At 55.2% G+C, this 20,958-nt stretch overlaps 4 protein-coding genes across 18 annotated transcripts in view; 3 read left to right on the plus strand and 1 right to left on the minus strand.

Moving 5' to 3' along the window:
- UBE2L3 (ubiquitin conjugating enzyme E2 L3) overlaps positions 1 to 3,045 on the plus strand; it is a 68,377-nt gene extending 65,332 nt beyond the window's left edge. For all 13 annotated transcript variants that reach the window (XM_078335920.1, XM_078335922.1, XM_078335926.1 and 10 more), the window contains one exon: positions 505 to 3,045. In XM_078335920.1, the coding sequence (XP_078192046.1) occupies positions 505 to 659 (155 nt within the window). In that variant the 3' untranslated portion in view covers positions 660 to 3,045. The remainder of the gene's footprint in view (positions 1 to 504) is intronic.
- CCDC116 (coiled-coil domain containing 116) lies at positions 594 to 16,080 on the plus strand. Of its 2 annotated transcripts, XM_078335919.1 has the most exons (6): positions 594 to 9,210; positions 11,104 to 11,277; positions 11,896 to 12,021; positions 12,780 to 13,334; positions 13,449 to 14,105; positions 15,215 to 16,080. In XM_078335919.1, the coding sequence occupies exons 3-6, from the start codon at positions 11,950 to 11,952 to the stop codon at positions 15,914 to 15,916; spliced, it is 1,986 nt and encodes a 661-aa protein (XP_078192045.1). In that variant the 5' UTR covers positions 594 to 9,210; positions 11,104 to 11,277; positions 11,896 to 11,949; the 3' UTR covers positions 15,917 to 16,080. The 2 variants fall into 2 exon arrangements, with proteins under 2 accessions (XP_078192045.1, XP_035123033.1); XM_035267142.3 differs by lacking the exons at positions 594 to 9,210; positions 11,104 to 11,277 and adding an exon at positions 11,563 to 11,603.
- YDJC (YdjC chitooligosaccharide deacetylase homolog) lies at positions 6,985 to 8,918 on the minus strand. 2 transcript variants are annotated; one of them, XM_035267156.3, is made up of 5 exons: positions 8,718 to 8,918; positions 8,469 to 8,628; positions 8,171 to 8,270; positions 7,873 to 8,050; positions 6,985 to 7,659 (listed from the first exon to the last, which is right to left on the minus strand). In XM_035267156.3, the coding sequence occupies exons 1-5, from the start codon at positions 8,879 to 8,881 to the stop codon at positions 7,290 to 7,292; spliced, it is 972 nt and encodes a 323-aa protein (XP_035123047.1). In that variant the 5' UTR covers positions 8,882 to 8,918; the 3' UTR covers positions 6,985 to 7,289. The 2 variants fall into 2 exon arrangements, with proteins under 2 accessions (XP_035123047.1, XP_017833708.2); XM_017978219.4 differs by lacking the exon at positions 7,873 to 8,050.
- A 2,667-nt stretch (positions 16,081 to 18,747) lies between the features above and the next one.
- SDF2L1 (stromal cell derived factor 2 like 1) lies at positions 18,748 to 20,715 on the plus strand. The gene is made up of 3 exons (XM_002743568.6): positions 18,748 to 18,940; positions 19,294 to 19,490; positions 20,314 to 20,715. Exons 1-3 carry the CDS (start codon positions 18,754 to 18,756, stop codon positions 20,593 to 20,595), a joined length of 666 nt encoding a protein of 221 aa, XP_002743614.3. The 5' UTR covers positions 18,748 to 18,753; the 3' UTR covers positions 20,596 to 20,715.
- The last annotated feature ends 243 nt before the right edge of the window (positions 20,716 to 20,958 follow it).

A 20,958-nucleotide genomic window follows, 5' to 3' on the forward strand; every position in this document is an offset into this window, starting at 1 on the left:
ACCTGTAGTCCCAGCCACTCAGAGGGCTGAGGCCAGAGGATTGCTTGAGGTCAACCCAGGAGGTCAGGGCTGCAGTGAGCCAAGATTGTGCCACTGCACTCCAGCCTGGGTGACAGAGTGACACCCTGTCTCTCCCCGCTCCTTCCTTTCCTCTTCCCCCCTCCCCTACCCCAGCCAAAAAAAGGGCTGGGAGTGACTGAGGGCTAAGAGCTCCCCAGGTATTAGGTCAAGAAAGCTTCCTGGAGGTGGAAACACATCACTGTGAACAGTTATACACTGTAGTGTTAGCTGTTTGTTGTCCATCAGTTTCTCCTAATCACAGAGGAAAGATAAGTTGAGTTCTGGTGGTCAGAATTCTGGATGAATAGAGGGTGCTTTGGCTGAAAAAGCAAATTAGCCGTAAACCAGTGGTGAAGCCAGTTTTGTTCCTGGGATGAGCTGCCTCTTGCCTGTGCCATTTCTGAGACTGTGTTAACCCCCCATGCCTTGTCCTTCTCTTGGCAGTAATCCAGTCCCTCATAGCACTGGTGAATGACCCCCAGCCCGAGCACCCACTTCGGGCTGACCTAGCTGAAGAATACTCTAAGGACCGTAAAAAATTCTGTAAGAATGCTGAAGAGTTTACAAAGAAATATGGGGAAAAGCGACCTGTGGACTAAAATCTGCCACGATTGGTTCCAGCAGGTGTGAGCAGAGACCCCGTGCAGTGCATTCAGACACCCCGCAAAGCAGGACTCTGTGGAAATTGACACGTGCCACCGCCTGGCGTTCGCTTGTGGCAGTTACTAACTTTCTACAGTTTTCTTAATCAAAAGTGGTCTAGGTAACCTGTAAAGAAAGGATTAAAAATTTAAGATGTTCTAGTTCTGCTCTCTTTGTTTTAAAAATCACTGCTTCAATCTACTTCAAAACAATGGTGTTTCTTTTCTTGTCCAATTTTATCCAAAATCTTCAAGTTACATTTAGCCCATAAGGTTTATAAAAAAAAAATTGTATACCCCTTCTTCCCTACCTTTGCCACTCCCACTTTCTGGCAGTTTATTTTTCACTTACTTACTTCCCCAGACCCGGGCTCCACCGCCTCCACAAAGGAGAAGAGACAGCCCTGGCGGTCCTGGTGGCTTTTTCTCACATGTGTGGGACTGTTGCCCAGTGTGGGAGCTGGTTTAAATTCTGATTCCAGTTTATAATATCCTTTTTAAAAATTTAAAAATAAGCAAACAGCTACACCCCTCATCCAGTCCTTCTCCCCAGTTCTTGTGTGAAACTCCAGCTGATGTTACCACAGTAACATCAGTTAATCGGGCAAGCCCTTGTGTCAGTGTGTGACTGACTTCTGGCCTGGCCTGCACAGAGAAACCGTATAATCACAGGTCTGTGGTGGCCCTAAAAGGGGGGGCCTGCTAGTCAGGAGGATGCTGTGCACACTGTGTGTGATGAATCTTGCCAGAGGGCTCCTGCGGTCCCAGGTTGGCACTCCTCTGGTCCCAGGTTGGCACTCCTCTCTGCAGCCATTTTAGAAGATCTGCTGGTCCTTGCAGGCAAAGCTACAGCCAGAATGTCCGTTTGAAATTCCCAGCTCATCTGTCACCGAGCTCCATCTGAATGTGCCACGGAGCTTGCTCTCCACTTCCTCTGTGCAGCGGCCCCGCCACAGCCCTCCCTTGGCACACTTTGACCCTTTGCAAGATTGGAATTGGCAGGACTCAGCTAGTTAAAGCACCAGTCTGGGGTTGCCGGGGCCCCTTCTGGCCCCTTCCTCCAGAGCAGCCGGCCCAGCCCAGGAACAAGATGGACTTCCCTCTCCCTTTGGACTCACAGCCTTTGCAGAGTCAAGCTCCACGTGAAGCTCACTCAGTAATATCCTTTCAATGTGTTTTATATTGTTTTGACTGCCTTTTTTTGTAGAAATAAAAATGACCTTAGAATTTATCATCAGATAAACTTGTAAAGATTTGAATATTAATGTCTTTTCAAGGCATACGGGACTGTCACCAAACTAGTAGAGAATCTGTGTTGTTCTGACACCCCAAGGAAGCCGACGATCCAAATGCCGTGTCTCACCAACCCCACTTCTGCTACTGACGGCTTCCCTTTGTGGCTTTTGGGGGGGACTAGATCCTGTGAATAAGATGACTTAATCTTTGCTTTTTGTTTTAATTTTAATTCTATAATTTGAGATCTTTCCAGGGCCTACAGGCCTGTAAGACAGCTTAGTCTGGCCTGTGCAGAAGTGGGGAGTGATGGGCAGGTTAGGCGGCCTAACATTGTTCAGTTGTCCAGGCGCATGGCCCCTGCGGTGTGTACGTGATCTCAGCTTCTTTTGTCCTAGGTACGCCAAGGGCAGGTTTCTGGAGACTCCGGTGTGCCCAGGATGGCAAGGGCACCGGACTGGGTTTTTCCACATCTGTCTCTTCATTAGCAGAAAAGTGATGATGGATTTTATTTCACTCACACTCCAATTTGTAATAAAATGCCAAATTCTGTCAGAAGCTATCCAAACAAGCCACCATTTGTTCTTGTTGCTTCTCTTGATCCAGAAATGTTGCCATTCTTGGAAACTGTCCCATTGCTTCATATTTCTGCCAATGTAGCTCTGCCTGCCTGTCAGCCCCTCACTTCACTCTGCTCACCACGGGTGGATACCTGCGTGCCGGCAGCCCCTCAGGGACTCTTCAGCCCTGGCACTGGCACCCCAGGGTTGGCCCCATTAGCAGAGGCCTGGCTTTTGAGCCAGTGGGTGTCTCTTCCTCGGGCCTGGGGGGCTTCCTCCTGCCAGCTGTGCCCTCAGGGTAGGCTCTGAGCAAGCTGGTGAACAGCCCTGGCTGCTCCAAAACCAAAAAGCTGGGTCCTCTGGAGGGGCGAGCTGTGGAGCAGCCACCCACCGCTGCCCCGAGCTCACTCAGGAATTCACACCCGCCTGGTTCCTTGAAGTGTGCCGGGTCCTTCCCTCTGCTCCCTACTCCCCACCACGGCAGAGAATAGGCTGTCTAAGATGCTGTGATCCCGTTCTGCTGCCCTTAATAAAAATGCTCTCAGACACTGGTTAGTCGTGTGGGTTTCTTCCTTCCTGGGAGTGGGCAGTGGCAGGGGCCTATGCTCTTGGAGATGGGAGATGGGAGGGCTGGCTAGGGCCAGGTCCTGGGACTGTTGATCTCTCTACCCATTCCCAGCCTCTCCAGAAGAGGTACCTAGAGGTGTTCCTGCCTCCCTAAAGGGAAGGAGATGAGGTATAATCAATGAGAAAAGCCAGGGAGTCTGGACAGTTGGGGTCTGCAGAGGGTGCTCTTGGGTGTCTTGTGAGGGGAGAGGGACTGCCATCCATGGGTGCAGCATTTCCATTCGTGGGTCATCCTGAAGCCCCCTGGGAGTGTTATAATCCATGTTGAGAAGAAGCAAACCTGGGATCCCAAGAGGTCACAGAATTAATAAGGGTGTGCCTGAGGGTAGGGCTGGGCCATTTCCATGAATGGTGCCAGCCAGAAACACTATGAGTCTCCAGTACAGCCCACTGCCAGGGCGCTGCAACAGTGGTGCTGACTCAGCACAGGGCTCAGCCAGGCCCAGGAGTTTTTTTGGCCAGGCCTTCCCTGCCTGAAATTTGACACCAGCTGAGACCAGGCTTGCTCTGTCAGCTGGATCTGCAGGTCTTGGGGAAGAAAGCTTCCTGGGGTATCATTTTATCAGCCTTTAACATACCTAGCATCCTCTTGAGTTTCAGGAGAGCCCTGTGGCATCCTTAACCCTGCTTTTACAGAAAATACCAAGACCTCTGGCCTGTTTTTGTTCGCATTCTGACTGCAGAGCCTGTTGCATTCCACCACTTAGCACATTTCTTTCCACAGAGTCCCTCTGAGCCCCGAAACAACCACACTTAACCTTCCTCCCCAAAGCCAGAGACCTTCTAAGTCCCCTGTCAACTTCCTGTTCTCTGCAGCTTCCAGCCACCATTTTCTGGCCTTCTGCACTATTAATTGTTCAGCTTGAAATAAGCATCCATATTTCATCACTCCTGTACCCACTGCAGCCTGACTAATGTTACCTGCTGCCCCTTGCTGCTGCTTTCATTTGGTGCCATCTAACCCAGCCCTGAAAGAAGCCAGAGCTGCTCTCAGCAATCTCCATCCTGTCCTGCCTGGCTCTTCCTCCTCTCCCTGCTTCCCAGGTGTGGTGTCAGGGAAGGGCACCAGCCGGAACAGAGGGGAGATGAGGGTACCATTGCTCCCAGTGCAGTGTAGTGCCTGGCCCAGGCCATGCCTGGTTAAGCCACGTTCCAACAACTCACTCATTTCCCAGTTTATTGGAACGTGTTCTTGTTTACAGAGGGCTCCTGGGGAACCCCGGAGGCCTCAGAGGATCAGAGTAGAAAGGGCCACTATGCAGAGGCCATAACTGAGGCCCTGGGAAGGAAGTCACTGTGCTGGCCAGGTTCAAAAATGTGGATCCACATGTTGCTGCAGGTTTCTCCACATCTCCCTCTGGATGTCATCAGATGACACTGACTGTCCCTGTGTGTACCAGACTGGGAGCTCCTGGCAGGCTAGGCCCTGTTTCAGCCCCAGCCCTGGCCTGGCACAGAGCGGACCTTCCAGACATGAATGCTGAGTGGGTGGGTAGCAGTGAAGCACTTGGTTAAGATGCACCCCTGCTGCTGCACCCTCCAGCCCTTGTGGGCCACCAGTTACCACCCCAGTAGGTCCTTAGATGCTTACCACTTTCCTCATGAGGTGGGCCTCAGTTATCTGATTCTCCTATCAGTCTATACCCCATCACTTCACTTTTTTTTTTTTCGAGACAGGCTCACTCACACAGGCTGGAGTGCAGTGGCACAATCACTGTTCCATGCAGTCTCTACTTCCCAGGGTCAATTGATCCTCCCACCTCTGCCTCCTGAGTAGATGGAACTACAGGCTTGTCACTATGTCCAGCTAATTTTTGTATTTTTTATAGAGACAGGGTTTTGCCATGTTACACAGTCTGATCTTGATCTGCTAGCCTCATGCCTTCCTCCAGACTCAGCCTCCCAAAGTGCTGGGATTACAGGCATGAGCCACCATGCCCAGCCAGCTCTCTTTTTTAAATAATAGAAATGGCATCTTACTATATTGCCCAGGCTGGTCTTGAACTCCTGACCTCAAGTGATCCTCCCACTTCAGCCTCCCAAAGTGCTGGGATGATAGGTTTGAGGCACTATGCCTGGTTCCTCAAGGATGCTCATGGTCAGCCAGGCACTGTGGCTCACACCTGTAATTCCAACACTTTGGGAGGCCAAGGTGACCAGATCTCTTGAGCCCAGGAGTTTGAGACCAGCATGGGCAACATGCTAAAACCCTGTCTCTACAAAAAAATACAAAAATTAACCAGGCACGGTAATGCATACCTGTGTTCCTAGCTCCTTGGGTGGCCAATGTGGGATATCACCTGAGTCTGGGGAAGTCGAGGACTGCAGTGAGACATGATTGTGCCACTGTACTCCAGCCTGGGTGACAGAATGACATCCTGTCTCAAAAAAAAAAAAAAAAGGCTCATGGGTCCCCAGAGTTGCTGTCAACTCTTTGCTCATCCCTCTTTCCCTCCCTGGGTGGACAGTAGCCACTCATCTAGCATCTGTACAGACCCCCAGGTCTCCTGCCCACCCACACCTCTCTTATGAGCCTTGAAGCTGCACAACTAGCTGCCTCCTCCTCTCAGAACACTTCTGTAATAGAAGCCCCTCAAGGGAGCTGCATCTGTGCTCCCAGCTAACTTCAGGCCACCCCTCTCCCAAGCCCCAGCTGCAGGAGTGTAGGCAGATCTCAGTGGGCTGAGGCGAGGAGATACAGGCTAGGCAGCAGGAGGAGAAACCGTACAGTGATTCTAGCTCACAAGCATGGATGCAAGAAAGCAGGAAAAGTGCTGTGGATGGGAGAGTCCAAGTCTAACGAAGGTCAACGTGAAAGATGAGTGTGGAGCCAGAAAAGGGGACTGAAGCCACAGTTAAGGGGATGGGGCATGGGTGGGTGTAGGCAGGAAGGAGTGACATCCCACACTCACCCTTCAGAAAGCCACACGTCCCTCTGAGCTGCCTAGGCTGAGTGAGAACTCTCTTGGCCCCTGATTCCCTGCTTGACCCAGGCTAGGGCCGTGCTCTGCCACTCCTGCCTCTACCCCTGTAAAATGGGAACACTAGTGCCTGCCTCGTAGATCCTATTTCATGAAATGAAACAAGGACCACATGTTGTTCCATCTGCCTTTCCATCCTCCAGAGTGGGCCAGAAGGGCTCTGTGCGCCAGAGGACTCCCACTGCCTTTCCCATCTGCTCCTTCACCTCAGGAGCCTTCACCTAAGCCACATAGGGCCCTGTTGCATCACCTGGTCAAGTTAGGAACTGCAGTATCCCATTTCCTGGGAAAACTGCTCCTCCTAGAAAAATTCATTATTATTTCTTTATTTTGAGACAGAGTCTCAAAGTCTGTCACCCAGGTTGGAGTGCAGTGGCTCCATCTCAGCTCACTGCAACCTCCACCTCCTGGGTTCAAGCAATTCTCCTGCCTCAGCAGGTGGTGTGTACCTGTAATCCCAGGATCACAGACCACCGCACCCAGCTAATTTTTGTATTTTTAGCAGATATGGGGTTTCACCATGTTAGCCAGGCTCATCAGGTGATCCACCTGCCTTGGCCTCCCAAAGTGCCGGGATTACAGGAATTTAAATGTATTCCCACGGGGTTTCAGGGTCTCCTTGTGCCTATTCCCTGGAATGGCTTACGTCTGAACTGGTGACTTCTTAACATTGTGATTATAGTATTATGCCTCTTCAAAGGCAGCCTAGTGAGATAATCTTTTCCCACTCCCACCCTTAAAAAGGAATACAATCTCAGCACGAACAAAACCAGAATGGAGAATGGGCCATTTCCTGGAATGGTTTGAGCCAAGAAAGAGCTGTTCTTTGTCAGTGCTTGTTTCTGTGAGGGTCTCCTGGGCACAGCTGATAAACCACGCAAGTTTGAAAGACACATTTTATTAATATAGGCATCTCTCCCCACTGCCTCAGTAGGGAAGGTGTTTGCTTTGCAACATGTAGGGGCTCCAAATGCCCTGCAGGCCCTAACCCACTGCTAGAGGCCGGCCAGCCTGCAGCCAGGAAGGCTGCTCAAAACTCTGGATGCCATTTGGAGCCATAAAGACGTGGGCCCATAGGTGGCAGTGTCCTACCCAGGGAAATCACACCCTGCTCCTGGTTCTGGGCTGGGCCAGGACTAAACCTGGGCTCCCTTGTTTGGTACTAAGGGGATTAGTGTGTGTAGGGGTCAGGGTAAGGAGGGCTCCAGGAAGGGTTCCAGAGTGGCCTCACAGGGGACCTCCTCCCCTGGCCTCTTGGAGTCCAGGTCGTCGAGGGCGCAGAGCTGCACGCCATCCTGGGCAAGCCGGGCCCGCAGCATGGGCGCAGTGAGGACACGTAGCTCATGCAGCCGTTCCCAAGAACAAGAGAAAGCATCGGGGCCTTCACCGCAGCCCCCGGTGGGAGGCACACTGGGGTAGCCAGGATGCACCATCAGCTCGGCTGTCAGAGTGTGGCCCGCTAGGGTACCTTCAAGGGCCCGTGCCAGTGCCCCGGACACGCGGTTAGCGGACATGTGCCGTCCGCAAGTGCTCAGGCCCACGAAAGCGTCTGTCCACCTGTGGGGGCCGGGGGCATCAGCAGCGGGGTCGGGCTATGGCCAGAGCTATATTAGGGACGGCGCGGGGAGTCGGGGGCGGGATTACTGGGGTGGCGGCAGCGGTCGACACCAGACTCGCTTTTGGGTTGAGAAATGGACACGGCTAGCCAGGTGAACAGCCAGTGCAGAGGGACGGGGCAGCGACGGTAGGAGACGGGGTGGGGAGCCTCACCGCAGGCCGTGGCGGGAGAAGGGGCCCACGGCGGCCCAGGCGTCGCGCTCCACAGCGCAGGCGAAAGCGCGTGCTGGGGCCTCCAGCCAAGTGCAGCAGCCCACACCGCGCTCCAGCGGCAGCCGCGTAAAGCGCACCCCATAGGCCTGCAGCGCCTCGGCGAACACCTGGCACACGCCTGCGGGCGGAGTGGGCTCAGGGAGGGGTAGGTCCCTTCATCTGAGAGCATCGACCTTCCCCTACTCCCCAGCCCCGCATGGAAGTAACGCCTTCCAAACTGGGATCACTAACCACGCACCTGGGAGCACATGCACGTGCTGGTGACCGTCCACGTGCGTGGGGGCCCTGCCCAGCAGCTCCCGGAAGCAGCTTAGTTGGGCCTCCAGCTCTTCCCGCACCTAGAGGGAGAGCGAGAGGCACCTTTAGCGACCCGGAGCACCTGCCGAGGATCCCCTCGTGCTTCCGTGTGACTGCTCCAGTGTTTGAATGAGGAAATCAACCACCGCCAGCTCCGGCCCCCTAATGGCTTCACAGTACCCTCCGGGCGGAACTCTGGGGGTCTTCGCGAACATCCTCCTGCAGCTGCGGCTCCGCACCTGGGGCAAAGCCACGTCACCGGCCGCCACCGCCTCTCGGAATCCCATCTTGCCAAGGAAGAAGCCTTCCGGGCCTATCAGCGACGAGGCGCCACGGCGAGCTGGGCCCACGGGGCGGCCCTCGGACAGGTTGGCGTGGAGGCCGGTGGGGATGCTGTGCCTGCAGGCGGAGCGCGAGCTGGAGCACAGGCGGCCGCGAGGCCGCGCGCCCCAAGCCAGCCGCCGCCCGGCTAGGGGCCTTCCCCTTACCTGCGGGCCAGCTCCGCCGCGCTCTCCGTGGCCGCGCCGTTGACCAGCAAGGACACACTGGTCACCGCCCCGGCCAGAAAGGCCTCCACGATGCCATCATCGCGTCGCGGGCAGTAACCAAAGTCGTCCGCGGTGACCACCAGGCGCACGCGAGGGCGGGCCATGGCTGCCTGAATCCACCGCTCGCGCCCTCCGGGGAGTGGGCTGGACAGTCCAGGCCCCGCCCCTGGACGCTGCCCAGGCCCCGCCCCGACGCACATGCTCAGGTGCGGCTGCCCTTCGCCTTTGTTCTCGCCACCTAGCGGTTCGGCGTGGCTCTGCAAGGACTCGGCGGCTGCTCCGGACCTAACCAGACCAGTACTGGATTTACTGCAACGCGGAACTTTCCTTGACTGCAAACGTGGTATTTAATATGGAAAAAAAAAAACAAAAAACGAAAGGAAGCCGGGTGCAGTGGCTCACGCCTGTAATCCCAGCACTGTGGAAGGCCGAGGTGGGTGGTTCACGAAGTCAGGAGTTCAAGACCAGCCTAACTCTACTCAAAATACAAAAATTAGCCGGGCGTGGTGGCATGCGCCTGTAATCCCAGCGAATGGCTTGAACCCGGGAGGCGGAGGTTGTGAGCCGAGATTGCGCCACTGAACTCCAGCCTAGGCGATAGAGCAAGACTCTGTTCCCCCACCCCCCCAAAAAAGAATCTCCTACCCTTCCCAGAGATTGCCATTGTAAAGTTTCTGGGTTGTGTCCTTCCAGTGTTTTCTCTAAGCAAATAAACACACCAAATTCCCTTTCTCCCCAACCAAAGTTTATTTTTGTGTTTTTTGAGAACAGAAAGTGATCACATTCTAGTAGATTCTAAGGTAGCAGTGCAAATAAAAATTTTCATATTATTCGCTATTTTTATTCTTTTTCATATTGCCTATTGGTCTTTTGCTGATTTTTCTAGGAACAGACATTTTCTTTATTTTTTTTTTTCTTGAGCTCTAGAAACTAAGAAAATAGAAAACATACACTAATGGCTTGCTTCATTTGAGAAAACATTGTCTCCTGTTTCCATCTTGAGCTTTCTGCCAGGCTACAGCTTTTACATTCATAACTTCACTGTTTTCTCTTTGGTCCAGAAAAGCTTTCCTTACCCGTGAGTATATCAATAGTCATTATTGTTGGCTGCCATAGTTTTCACCGCAACGTGGCAGTCTTGGTTTTTCCCATGGAAAGTGTGGTATTTGTGTCCAGCCTATGAAATTGGTAATGTCATTCCTGTTTTGTTTTGTTTTGTTTTGAGACAGTTTCGCTGTTGTTACCCAGACTGGAGTGCAATAGCACGATCTCGGCTCACCGCAACCTCTGCCTCCCGGGTTCAAGCAATTCTGCTGCCTCAGCCTCCTGAGTAGCTGGGACTACAGGCGCGCACCACCATGCCCAGCTAATTTTTGTATTTTTAGTAGAGATGGGGTTTCACCTTGTTGACCAGGATGGTCTCAATCTCTTGACCTTGTGATCCACCCGCCTCGGCCTCCCAAAGTGCTGGGATTATAGGCATGAGCCACCGCACCCAGCCTGTCATTCCTGTTTTACAGACGAGGAAACTGGGGCTCAGAGAGGGGAAGTGTGGTCCTGCTAGGAGTAGTGGAGCTAGGACTGAACCTCACAGCTCCAGGCCTGCACCCAGGCCAGCTCTGTTCTCTCTGCCCCTGATCTAGCAGGTAGCCAGAGCTGAGAGGACAGAGCAACAGAGCTTGAGAGTAACAATATTTCATGAAGCATGTGAGGATTGAAAGCCTCGTAGAGTTATTCAGCCATGCTCTTGGCATAAGGACTGCTGTGTTCATAGTGACTAGTGAATTGTCAGACCTCAACCAACCACCATTCTCCATTGGAAGCTGATCTTGGAAAGGTCAGAGGTCTTGAGGGTCTGAAGATGGAAAGGAGACATATTTATTGAGCACCTACTTGGTGCCAGACACTGAAAGTGTTAGAGATTAAGAGCGACTTCCCTCAGTTCTGGCCCCAAAGGAGCACCAGCTGGTAGACAACTCAGCAACATGGTGTGGCAGAGTCTGCAATGGGGTTTACCGTGAATTGAGTCAGGAGTGGCAGAATTCGCCGTAAAAGCTTCTTGAAAGAAGTGACACCATGGTGGGGTATTACTGAGGGGAAAAGGAGGGAGGGAGAGGAGTTGAGAATATACAAGTCTCCATTGGGGTGTCAGGTGTGTTGTAGGGAGATTTTATTGAATCCCCATACTCCCACATTGGAAGAACACTCAAGTGCATTTACAGCGTGGAACCCATGCTAAGAGAGGTTGAGTCACATTGGCAGGAAAGAGCAGAGCCAGGAACTAAAGCTAGGTTGTGGCTTAGAGCCGGCACTCTTTCCACTGCAGAGGGCAGAGGTCTCAAGACAGAACCTGGGGCTGTGCACGCCGCGGGAGGGGCGGAGGCCCCTGGAAACCAACAGGAGCAGGAGGCCCAGGGCTGCGCAGCGACCAGGGAGGACACGAGGAAGGTTGCTTGTGTCACCAGTGGAAGACGTGGTTTGGCTTTTAGACTCTCGCAGGGTCAGGAGCGGATCCCAGAGCCTAACCTCGGTGGTGGGTGGGTCCACCCAGCAGCAGGGAGCGTGGGCACCCTCAGCCTCCGGCTCCCGGGCGAGTGTGGGAGGGGGAAGAGCCCAGAGAATTGGAGGTGGGGCTAATGTGGGCCCTGCCCCCAATCATTGTGTCGGAGTAGAAGGTGGTGGACGAGCTCCTCGGTAAGAACCAATGAGGATGTGGTATGCAAATAAGCAAGCGGAGGGGCCGCGGGGCTACTTCCCCGCCCTGTGCTGCTGCCCCAATGAGGGCGCAGACTGTACTGGCCTGAGCGGAGCAAGGAAGTGTTTCTGGTGAGTCGGTTGATTCTGGGCCGGGGCGAACGCCAGGTGGCCCAGGGTTTGGGAAGAGGGAGAGTCCAGAACACTCAGATCCAAAGATGATCGGAGACAGGATCGCCCTCGGCGATTCCACCCAGACGACTCTGGAATCTGACTGCCCGCAGACGCATGAGGGCCTTGGAGCAGAGGAAGGGCTGGATGCATGCAGGACGCGGGGTGCGGAGAGTGAGGGACTCGCAGACTCCAGGGCCACTGATGCGTGAACCTATCAGAGACCCTCACCTCGTCTCCCCACCCCGCGCAGAGAGGAGTGCGAGGCTGAAGAGAGAGGTGGGCAGCAGGCCCAGCCACCTGCATCATGGTGAGGTGCCGCCACCACTCGGGCTACATGGCCGACGACGAGGCCCGCCACTCCATGTACAGTGCACAAGTAAGTGTGCCCAGCAGGGCCCCGACCCTTGCAGTCCCCAACATGTTCCCCGCCAATTCTGGCGCCCTTGACCACAGCCCCCATTTCTCATTATCTATTGACCTCCTCTCTGGGCCCCTTAGTGAAGTCCTTATTGCCCTTGACTCCTCCTGTGACCCCCTCCCCGCTTACACATCACACTCAATTTTATTCCTTTTTTCCTCCTGACTTCCAGAGACTCAGGAGGTGCTTGGGTAGAGTGGGACCCTGGAGTGGGAGCATGGAGTTGACTAGGTGCCTAGGGCTCAAGCTACAGTAACAGCCCTGGGTAGGACAGGGCTTAAGACCTCAGGTATTGTCTTCAACCCTGCCACGGAGATGGGGCTAGCCTGCTGCATGGACAGATGAAGAGCTGGAGAGAGACTCTGAGAGGTTTATGATCATTCATCCTGCCACGTGTCAGGGCAGTAGCAGGCTTGCAGACTCTTTAGCCAACACCTGTGTGTGTGAAATGCAGGCGTTAGGAAAGCTTCAGGGTGACCCTGAATAGACCTCCACTTTGCAGATGAGGAAATTGGACCTCAAGAGGGGCCATCTTGCACCCTGTCATGAGTCTGTAGGTGGCAGAACCACAGTTCGAACCCAGGGCTTCCAGACTCCAAAATGCAGCTTCTTCTACCACCTACTCCCACCTAGCTCCTAGTGTTACCCTAGGAGGACCCCAGGGAACCTTCATCTGTAGGGCACTCCTGCCCACTGTGACATGCCTGTCTGCTCAGGTGCAGCCACCCAAGAAGCCACTGGTCCCAGAAACGGGGCCAGCCTCCAAGCTGGGCCATGTGCTACACCCACCATCCACATGTGGCAGCCCAGCGCTCCAGGGCCAATGCCGAAACAAGAGGCACCCTCAGCCCTTTGGCCACTTTCTGGATTTCCTGACTGAGAACCAGGTCCTGGACAGCTTGGAGACAGTGGTGGAGGAGGCAACTGAGCGCATGGCTGCCATGAAGACGGAGACTGGGGTGCCACTGGTGGAGGTGCAGGACCCAGTGGAGGTACCAAGTGGTAGGCGGCGGGCCCGTGCCCGGCCCAGCCTCAGCACCGTGCAGCGGCACCGTGCACAACCAAGCCTCTGCACTGGACACCCTAACAACTACCCATTCAGCTCCAGCTCCATGTCCGACTCCCATAGCAGCCTCATGGCTGGCTGGCTGGGCCCCTACGACAGGGACAGTGACCTGGGGGCCCAAGGCTTAGGCTCATTGCCACCTGTAAGGGACAAACTCCTGCTGGAGAAGAACCTCAAGCGGCTGCTACAGCTGGAGAGAAAAGGGGTAAGAGCTGGGGCCTTGGCTGGGTGGTGTGGACTCCCATGGAGAGCCCAGGACCAGGGTCAGCCCTGGCTTGGCTGCTCCTGAACACTTCTCAGAGTCATTATCTTTCTGTAGAAAGGCCTCGGTCAGTCCTGCTCCCAGAGAGACTCCCTGTTGTGGGATTCTCTGGGCAGCCAGACCAGCTGCCAGTGGACCCAGGAGCAGTCCCCATCCTGGTTCACAGGGCTGCTGGACTCAAGCTCTGGCATGCCTGAAGCATCAGAGCTGAGGCATGGAGAACGGGAGCGAATCTTCCACAAGCAAGAGTTCAATAAGGAGCTGAAGTCGTTACTGAGCCAGCTGGAGTCCCTCGACCTGCCTGGCTACTGTCCACTCCGTGAGCCCCACCGCACGCTGAACTTCCTGGCTGAGCACCGCCTCTTCCCCGCCCTGCAGAGCGTGGTCAGTCGGGCTACGGACAAGCTCCGTGGTGCCTGCTGCTGTGACGGCCACCCTCTGTTCCCCACCAGCTTGGAGCCCACCTCAGAGCTGCCCGGACAGGGCAATCTGCAGCCTCCAGGCTCTGAGCCGGCCAATCCCAGCAACACGGGACAGCCCCATGCTTCCCCCCATCCCACAGCCTCCAGCCCCAAGCTGCGTCACAGAAAACACAAGGACAGAGGAGGCTATCCCTCCATGTCTAGCGCCCAGGTGGCCACCAGATTCAAGCTCAAGATGACACCCATGGAGAAGCCCAGTGTCCCCAGTTCCTCACTCCACTCCAGGAAAGAGGTGCCTGACTCAGATCCCAAATTACAAAACCCACCTGTTTCCCTGAGCTCCAGCCGGAGGGCCAAGCCCTGGCAGGGCCTGCACCTCACTCTGCCTGCCCCCGGAATTGTGGTGGAGGTGGATTGCAGCCAGGGCCACCTCAGGGGCCCTGTCACACCTCCGCTTGCCTTCCCCATCCCCACTCTTCCTGCTCCTTTCCCCCCAAGCTCTCCTCAGTTGCCTCCTCATCTCCCGCCTCAGTGTCTGGAGGTGACCTCCTCGAAAGTAGGACCAGGCATGAGTTTGCAGAAGGGTTCCCTGGCCCACCACTCCTAGCAGCCACTGTCACTGGCACTGGCAGGTATTCAAGATCTCTTGCCCGGCACTGTGGAAATCTCCCGGGCAGGGACCAAGCTGATGGGAGCCCAGGAATCCTGGCCTAGCTGCTACCAGGTGTTATCACAGATGAATAAAGGCCATTTTTTATGCTGGGTATTTTTCTAATGTTTGTTTATGAATCTCAGAGACCCTCCTACTTGGAGGTGAAGGGCCCTGTCTCTTCTGGACAGCTGCCCTAGCCGGGCCAGGGCCTTGCCTCCGAGGTCTAGCTCCCTCGAATCCAGCTGCCTTGAGCAGGACTCTCCAGTCGCTGTAGTTTGCCGAGGGGAAGTTGCCCACGGAGGATGTGTACAAGACGTGGGTGGCCTCACCCTGGTGGGTCTCTAGCATAGTCCCTCAACTCTTTCCTAAGCCATCAAGGCCCCTGCAGGCTTCTCTCTGAGCACAGGCCTGGGCGGGAGCCTGCTGGAACCCGGTTGTCAAGGCTCAGATTAGGCTCACCCTGTGACAGGTCCCTGCCCTTGCCCCAGGCCCAACAGGTGTAGGAGGTGTGATAGTGAGGTGAGCAGAGTGGGCAGCTGAGTGCGACGGCATAGCAGATGTGGCAAGGCTGTACCCTTCGTGTAACAAGTTTGTTTGTCACACCAAGTATGCCCAATCATGTTTGTGATGGGTAGGGTTGGCAGGGCTCAGAGGAGGGCACGTGGTTGGGAGGGATGTCACTGGATGGCAGGAGGGATGGGGCCCCCAGGTGTGACATGTGTCCTTTTCCCTCCCCGGCTGCTATGCAGAGCCCCAGCAGCAGCAGGTTCACAAAGAAGAAGCTACTGCCCTCCATCTCGTCAAAGTCCAGCATGTCCCACTTCTCCAACTGCTCTTACGAGGAGCTCGTTGACTTCCTCACCCAGCAGGCAGCCTCCCTGATCATCCGAAAGTATGAGTTTGAAAAGGACCTCAATAAGCAGCTGGGCTTCTTCTCCTTCCCCGTCACCCAAGTGCTCAGGGACCTTTCCCTGGGCTTAAAGAAGGTGAAAGGCTCCCATAACCACCAGTCCTCGGAGATCCATCTGAGCTGCCTGCTGCGTAAGCTGGAGGAGGCCAAAAGGGCCCAGCAGGACTTCTTGCTCAGCACCTTCCACCGCAGCCCAGAGACGCCCTCTGTGCTGCAGGAGCTGGCCACCCACACCGTCCAGGACCAGACCACAGAGCCCTGCCACTCTCTTTACACCGACTTGCCAGCCAGCCAACAGCTCAGCCCATTGGAGCCCAGGCTCTCAGTGTCTGCCCACACCGGCATGGGTTCCAGTCCCCCCAGGTCCAAGGACATGGACAGTGAGGGCCATGATAAGGTCGAGCTTGAAGATGAAAATGAGGATGAGGATGAGGAGCAGGATGAGGACAGGGATGAGAGTGGAGTCCAGAGCCTCCCAGAGCCTGGAGAGGAGGCCTCGGTCAGCCACCCTGTGGACCTGGGCCACAGTGACCCATCTTGAGGTCCCCACTGGCCACTTGATTCCTTGCTCTGTCAGAGTTGCTGCTCATCACACCAGCCCCTGGGCTGAATGCCCACAAGGAGCTCTGCTGAGACTCTCAGGGGAGCCAGTGAAAGATATAGCAATATAGCCTGTGTTGCTGAGACACAGGTTTCTTGTCCTGAGATTTCAGCCTCCATTTCATTTATTTGTTTGTTTACCTATTTTTTTTTTTTTTTTTGAGACGGAGTTTCGCTGTTGTTACCCAGGCTGGAGTACAACGGTGAGATCTCCGCTCACCGCAACCTCTGCCTCCTGGGTTCAAGCAATTCTCCTGCCTCAGCCTCCTGAGTAGCTGGGACTATAGGCACGCGCCACCATGCCCAGCTAATTTTTGTATTTTTAGTAGAGATGGGGTTTCACCTTGTTGACCAGGATGGTCTCGATCTCTTGACCTTGTGATCCACCCACCTCGGCCTCCCAAAGTGCTGGGATTATAGGCATGAGCCACTGTGCCCGGCTTGTTTACCTATTTTTAAGAGGAAGTGTTGGCCAGGCTCATGCCTGTAATCCCAACACTTTGAGAGGCTGATGTGGGCAGATCACTCGAGGCCAGGAGTTGGAGACCAGCCTGGGCAATATGATGAAACCCCGTCTCTACTAAATACAAAAATTAGCCAGGTATGGTGGTAGGTGCCTGTAATGCCAGCTACTCGGGAGGCTGAGGCAGGAGAATGGCTTTAACCTGGGAAGCAGAGGTTTCAGTGAGCCGAGATCCCACCACTTCACTCCAGCCTGGGCAACAGAGTGACACTGTGACTCAAAAAAAAAAAAAGAAAAGATGCAGTCTTGCTCTGTTGCCCAGGCTGAAGTACAGTGGCATGATCTCAGCTCACTGTAACCTCCACTTCCTGGCTTCAAACGAGTCTGCCGCCTCAGCCTCCTGAGTTGCTGGGACTACAGGCAACTGCCACCCTGCCTGGCTAATTTTTGTATTTTTAGTAGAGACAGGGTTTCACTATGCTGGCCAGGCTGGTCTTGAACTCCTGACCTCAAGTGATCCACCAACCTCAGCATGCCAAAGTGCAGGGATTACAGACATGAGCCACCACACACGTCCACTAATTTTTTTTTTTTTTTGTATTTTTAGTAGAGACAGGGTTTTGCAATGTTGGACAGGCTGGTCTTGAAATCCTGACCTCAGATGATCTGCTCACCGCAGCCTCCCAAAGTGCTGGGATTACAGGTGTGAACTACTGCACCTGGATTTTTTTTTTTTTTTTTTTTAAGATGGAGTCTCATACTCTGTTGCCCAGGCTGGAGTGCAGTGGCATGATCTCAACTCAACACAACCTCCACCTCCCGGGTTCAAGCGATTCTCCTGCCTCTGTCTCCTGAGTAGCTGGGACTACAGGCACACACCACCACGCCCAGCTAATTTTTACATTTTTAGTAGAGACAGGGTTTCACTATATTGACCAGGATGGTCTCGAACTCTCGACCTTGTGATCCAGCTGCCTCGGCCTCCCAAAGTGCTGGAATTAACAGACATGAGTCACAGACCCCAGCCCACTTTTTTTTTTTTTTTTTTGAGACGGAGTTCAGCTCTTGTTACCCAGGCTGGAGTGCAATGGCATGATCTCAGCTCACCACAACCTCCGCCTCCTGGGTTCAGGCAATTCTCCTGCCTCAGCCTCCTGAGTAGCTGGGATTACAGGCACGTGCCACCGTGCCCCGCTAATTTTTTGTATTTTTAGTAGAGACAGGGTTTCACCATTTTGACCAGGATGGTCTCGATCTCTTGACCTTGTGATCCACCCGCCTTGGCCTCCCAAAGTGCTGGGATTATAGGCGTGAACCACCGCGCCCGGCCTTTTTTTTTTTTTTTTTTTTTTAAAGACAGGGTTTCACTCCTGTTGCCCAGGCTGGAACGCAATGGCACAATATTGGCCCATTGCAACCTCCACCTCCTTGGCTCAAGCAGTTCTCCTGCCTCAGCCTCCTGAGTAGCTGACACTTCAGGTGCGTGCCACCACACTCAGCTAATTTTTGTATTTTGTACTAAAGTAGAGATGGGATTTCACTATGTTAGGCTGGTCTTGAGGTCCTAACCTCAGGTGATCTGCCCACCTGAGGTCACAATTCAAGACCAGCCAGGCCAACATGGTGAAACCCGTCTCGATTAAAAATACAAACTTCAGCCCTGTGAGGTGGCACATGCCTGTAATCCCAGCTATTCACAGGACTGAGGCAGAAGAATCGCTTGAACCCAGGAAGCAGAGGTTTCAGTGAGCCGAATGACTTGGGTTTCATTAATTTCGGGGTCCGGGGACTCAAGGACCAGGCGATTCAGTGACTCTTACTTTGTAACCACAAAGTTTAGTGATCTAACAACCTCAAGACCCTGCCCGTGCGGGCCCAGGTTCTGAAGGGAGAGACTCAATACTGAGGACCCAAGAGTCCAGGGCCAAGGGAGTCGTGAACACGTGCCTGCAGAGCCCTAGGATCCTGAGCCGGTGTACAGGGACTGAGCGGCCGCTGGAGTCGGCGTCCTCACTAACTGCTCTCTCTCACTTGCCGCCGCTTGGCTTCTTAGCCGCCCTTTCCTGGACACTCATTGGTAAGACATTGGAAGCGTGGACCAATCAAAGCCCTCCTCGTGTCTCTAGTCCCCGCCCAGCTACTCCTCTCGAGAGCTGGAGGCGGCCCTTCTGCGCGCCGACCCAATGGCATTGCAAGCCGAGCACCGCGCGGGCCGACCATTGGCTGCCGCGAGCGGCCGCTGTCAGAACCGGATTGGGCCGCGGTGGGGACGGAAGCGGCCCAAAGGCCGGAGCGGCTGGAGCCTGGCCGGGGAGATGTGGATCGCGGGCTGCGGCGGGGCTACCGGGCCGGTGCTGCTGGGGCTGCTACTGGAGCTCTTAGTGCCGGGCGGTGGTGCCGCCAAGACCGGCGCGGGGCTCGTGACCTGCGGGTCGGTGCTGAAGCTGCTCAATACGCACCATCGGGTGCGGCTGCACTCGCACGACATCAAATACGGATCCGGTGCGTGGGGCCCGCGACTGGGAGAGCGCCAGGGACGGGGGCTCGGGGTCGGGAGTGTGGAGACAGGGTGGTCGTGGGGGGTCTGTGGCCCGTCTCAGAGCCGGGAGGCGAGGGCTCTAGAGCCGTTGGGGGATCGAGGGGTGCAAGGCTTTGAGGGTGTCGACGATATTGAGGGCGGGGACAGCTGTCGGGGAACTGCGGGCCCAAAGACTGAGGGGGGTGTCAGACGGGGGCCGGGGCTGGGGCGAGATGTTGGGGTCCCCCGGGAAATGTTACGGTCCCAGGGCGAGGATCCGGGGGTTCCGGGATTGACAGAGACCCTGGGTGGGGTGGGGTGGGGTGTCACCCCTCAGGCAGCGGCCAGCAATCCGTGACCGGCGTGGAGTCATCCGACGACGCCAATAGCTACTGGCGGATCCGCGGCGGCTCGGAGGGCGGGTGCCCGCGCGGGTCCCCGGTGCGCTGCGGGCAGGCCGTGCGGCTCACGCACGTGCTCACCGGCAAGAACCTGCACACGCACCACTTTCCGTCGCCGCTGTCCAACAACCAGGTGAGCCCCTCCCGGAGCCCCCAGAGAGACTCCTGGCCTGTGGGAGGCGCCGGAGACAGCGCCGTGGGCTCCAATGCGAGCCTCAGCTTCTTCGTGAAATGGAAATTTCACTTCAGAGATGGTTACTGAGCGCCCTCTCGGGGGACACAGAGTAACTCTGCCAGGGTCCCGCCCCCAGGTGCTCCCGGCCTGGCAAGGAGACCCACGGGAATAAAGATCCGGAGAGATCCGCCTAAATCACTCCTCTGGGGGCAAGTGGGACCCAGGAGGGGAATCCACACAGCCCTTGAAGGTGGGGAATAGGAAACTCCACAGGGGAGGAGAAACTCAGGCTGGGTCTGAAAAGATGTCCTCCAAGCCACAGAGGGAAAAGAGGGACTGCCCAAGCCAGCAGAAGAGATTGTGCCAATGCATGGAGGTCATTGGAATTCAGGGGGTTGAGATTGAACAGTGGGTGTCCTTGGGGAGTTGGTGGAAGAAAATGTTGAGATAGAGAGCTTGACTGTTAGCCTGAAGGGCTGAATTTTAGGCTGATCCCAAGGTGCATCAGAGAAGTTAGGACTGGGAGAACATGGAGGAGGAGGCAGCTCCGTGGGGGCCAGTGGTCTCTGCACAGACAGATGCAATGGTGTGTGTATGTGTCTGAAGAGCCCGTGTGGGGAGGGAGTGCTCGAGGTTGGGGGACTGGGGTCATGGTGTCACCGTTTGCAGCTGTGGGAGCTGAGGCTCTGGGAAGGGCAGGGAAGGACCTGAGGCTCAGTGCACTAGGTACGAATGCTGCCTTCTGTGGTGACCGCTGTCCCCTCACCTTCTGCACCTGTAGGAGGTGAGTGCCTTTGGGGAAGACGGCGAGGGTGATGACCTCGACCTATGGACAGTCCGCTGCTCTGGACAGCACTGGGAGCGTGAGGCCGCTGTGCGCTTCCAGCACGTGGGCACCTCTGTGTTCCTGTCGGTCACGGGTGAGCAGTACGGAAGCCCCATCCGTGGGCAGCATGAGGTCCACGGCATGCCCAGTGCCAACACGTACAATACGTGGAAGGCCATGGAAGGCATCTTCATCAAGCCTAGTGTGGAGCCCTCTGCAGGTCACGACGAACTCTGAGTGTGGGGATGGGTGGATGGAGGGTGGCAGGTGGGACATCTGTAGGGCCACTTTTGGCAGAGACTTTGGGTTTGTAGGGGTCCTCAAGTGCCTTTGTGATTAAAGAATGTTGGTCTATAATTCTGTTTCACTGTGAACCTGAGGATGACCAGGAGGTGCCAGTCCAGGACTAGCTGATCATCTCTCCCTCAGTGTAAAACCTGTCTCCAGCCCAGCCTAACTGCTGAACCTGTCCAAACCCTTTATTGTTGTTGTTGGGGTTTTTTGGGGGGGTTTTGCTTTTTTAGAGATGGTCTCACTCTGTTGCCCAATCTGGAGTGCAGTGGCATGATCATGGCTTACTGTAAACTTGAACTCCTGGGC

Source organism: Callithrix jacchus, chromosome 1, assembly GCF_049354715.1.
Source record: "Callithrix jacchus isolate 240 chromosome 1, calJac240_pri, whole genome shotgun sequence".
Lineage (NCBI taxonomy): Eukaryota > Metazoa > Chordata > Mammalia > Primates > Cebidae > Callithrix > Callithrix jacchus.

What these genes read in the sequence shown, in the direction of transcription:
- SDF2L1 (XM_002743568.6), top strand. Translation starts at nt 18,754, where the DNA reads ATGTGGATCGCGGGCTGCGGCGGGGCTACCGGGCCGGTGCTGCTGGGG. An exon ending in CGACATCAAATACGGATCCG is followed by an intron (nt 18,941 to 19,293) that starts GTGCGTGGGGCC and finishes GTCACCCCTCAG; the next exon opens with GCAGCGGCCAGCAATCCGTG. An exon ending in CGCCGCTGTCCAACAACCAG is followed by an intron (nt 19,491 to 20,313) that starts GTGAGCCCCTCC and finishes CTGCACCTGTAG; the next exon opens with GAGGTGAGTGCCTTTGGGGA.
- CCDC116 (XM_078335919.1), top strand. Translation starts at nt 11,950, where the DNA reads ATGGTGAGGTGCCGCCACCACTCGGGCTACATGGCCGACGACGAGGCC. An exon ending in ACTCCATGTACAGTGCACAA is followed by an intron (nt 12,022 to 12,779) that starts GTAAGTGTGCCC and finishes CTGTCTGCTCAG; the next exon opens with GTGCAGCCACCCAAGAAGCC. An exon ending in CACTCCACTCCAGGAAAGAG is followed by an intron (nt 14,106 to 15,214) that starts GTGCCTGACTCA and finishes GCTGCTATGCAG; the next exon opens with AGCCCCAGCAGCAGCAGGTT.
- YDJC (XM_035267156.3), bottom strand. Translation starts at nt 8,881, where the DNA reads ATGGCCCGCCCTCGCGTGCGCCTGGTGGTCACCGCGGACGACTTTGGT. An exon ending in GTGACGTGGCTTTGCCCCAG is followed by an intron (nt 8,271 to 8,468) that starts GTGCGGAGCCGC and finishes CTCTCCCTCTAG; the next exon opens with GTGCGGGAAGAGCTGGAGGC. An exon ending in GCACGTGCATGTGCTCCCAG is followed by an intron (nt 8,051 to 8,170) that starts GTGCGTGGTTAG and finishes CTCCGCCCGCAG; the next exon opens with GCGTGTGCCAGGTGTTCGCC.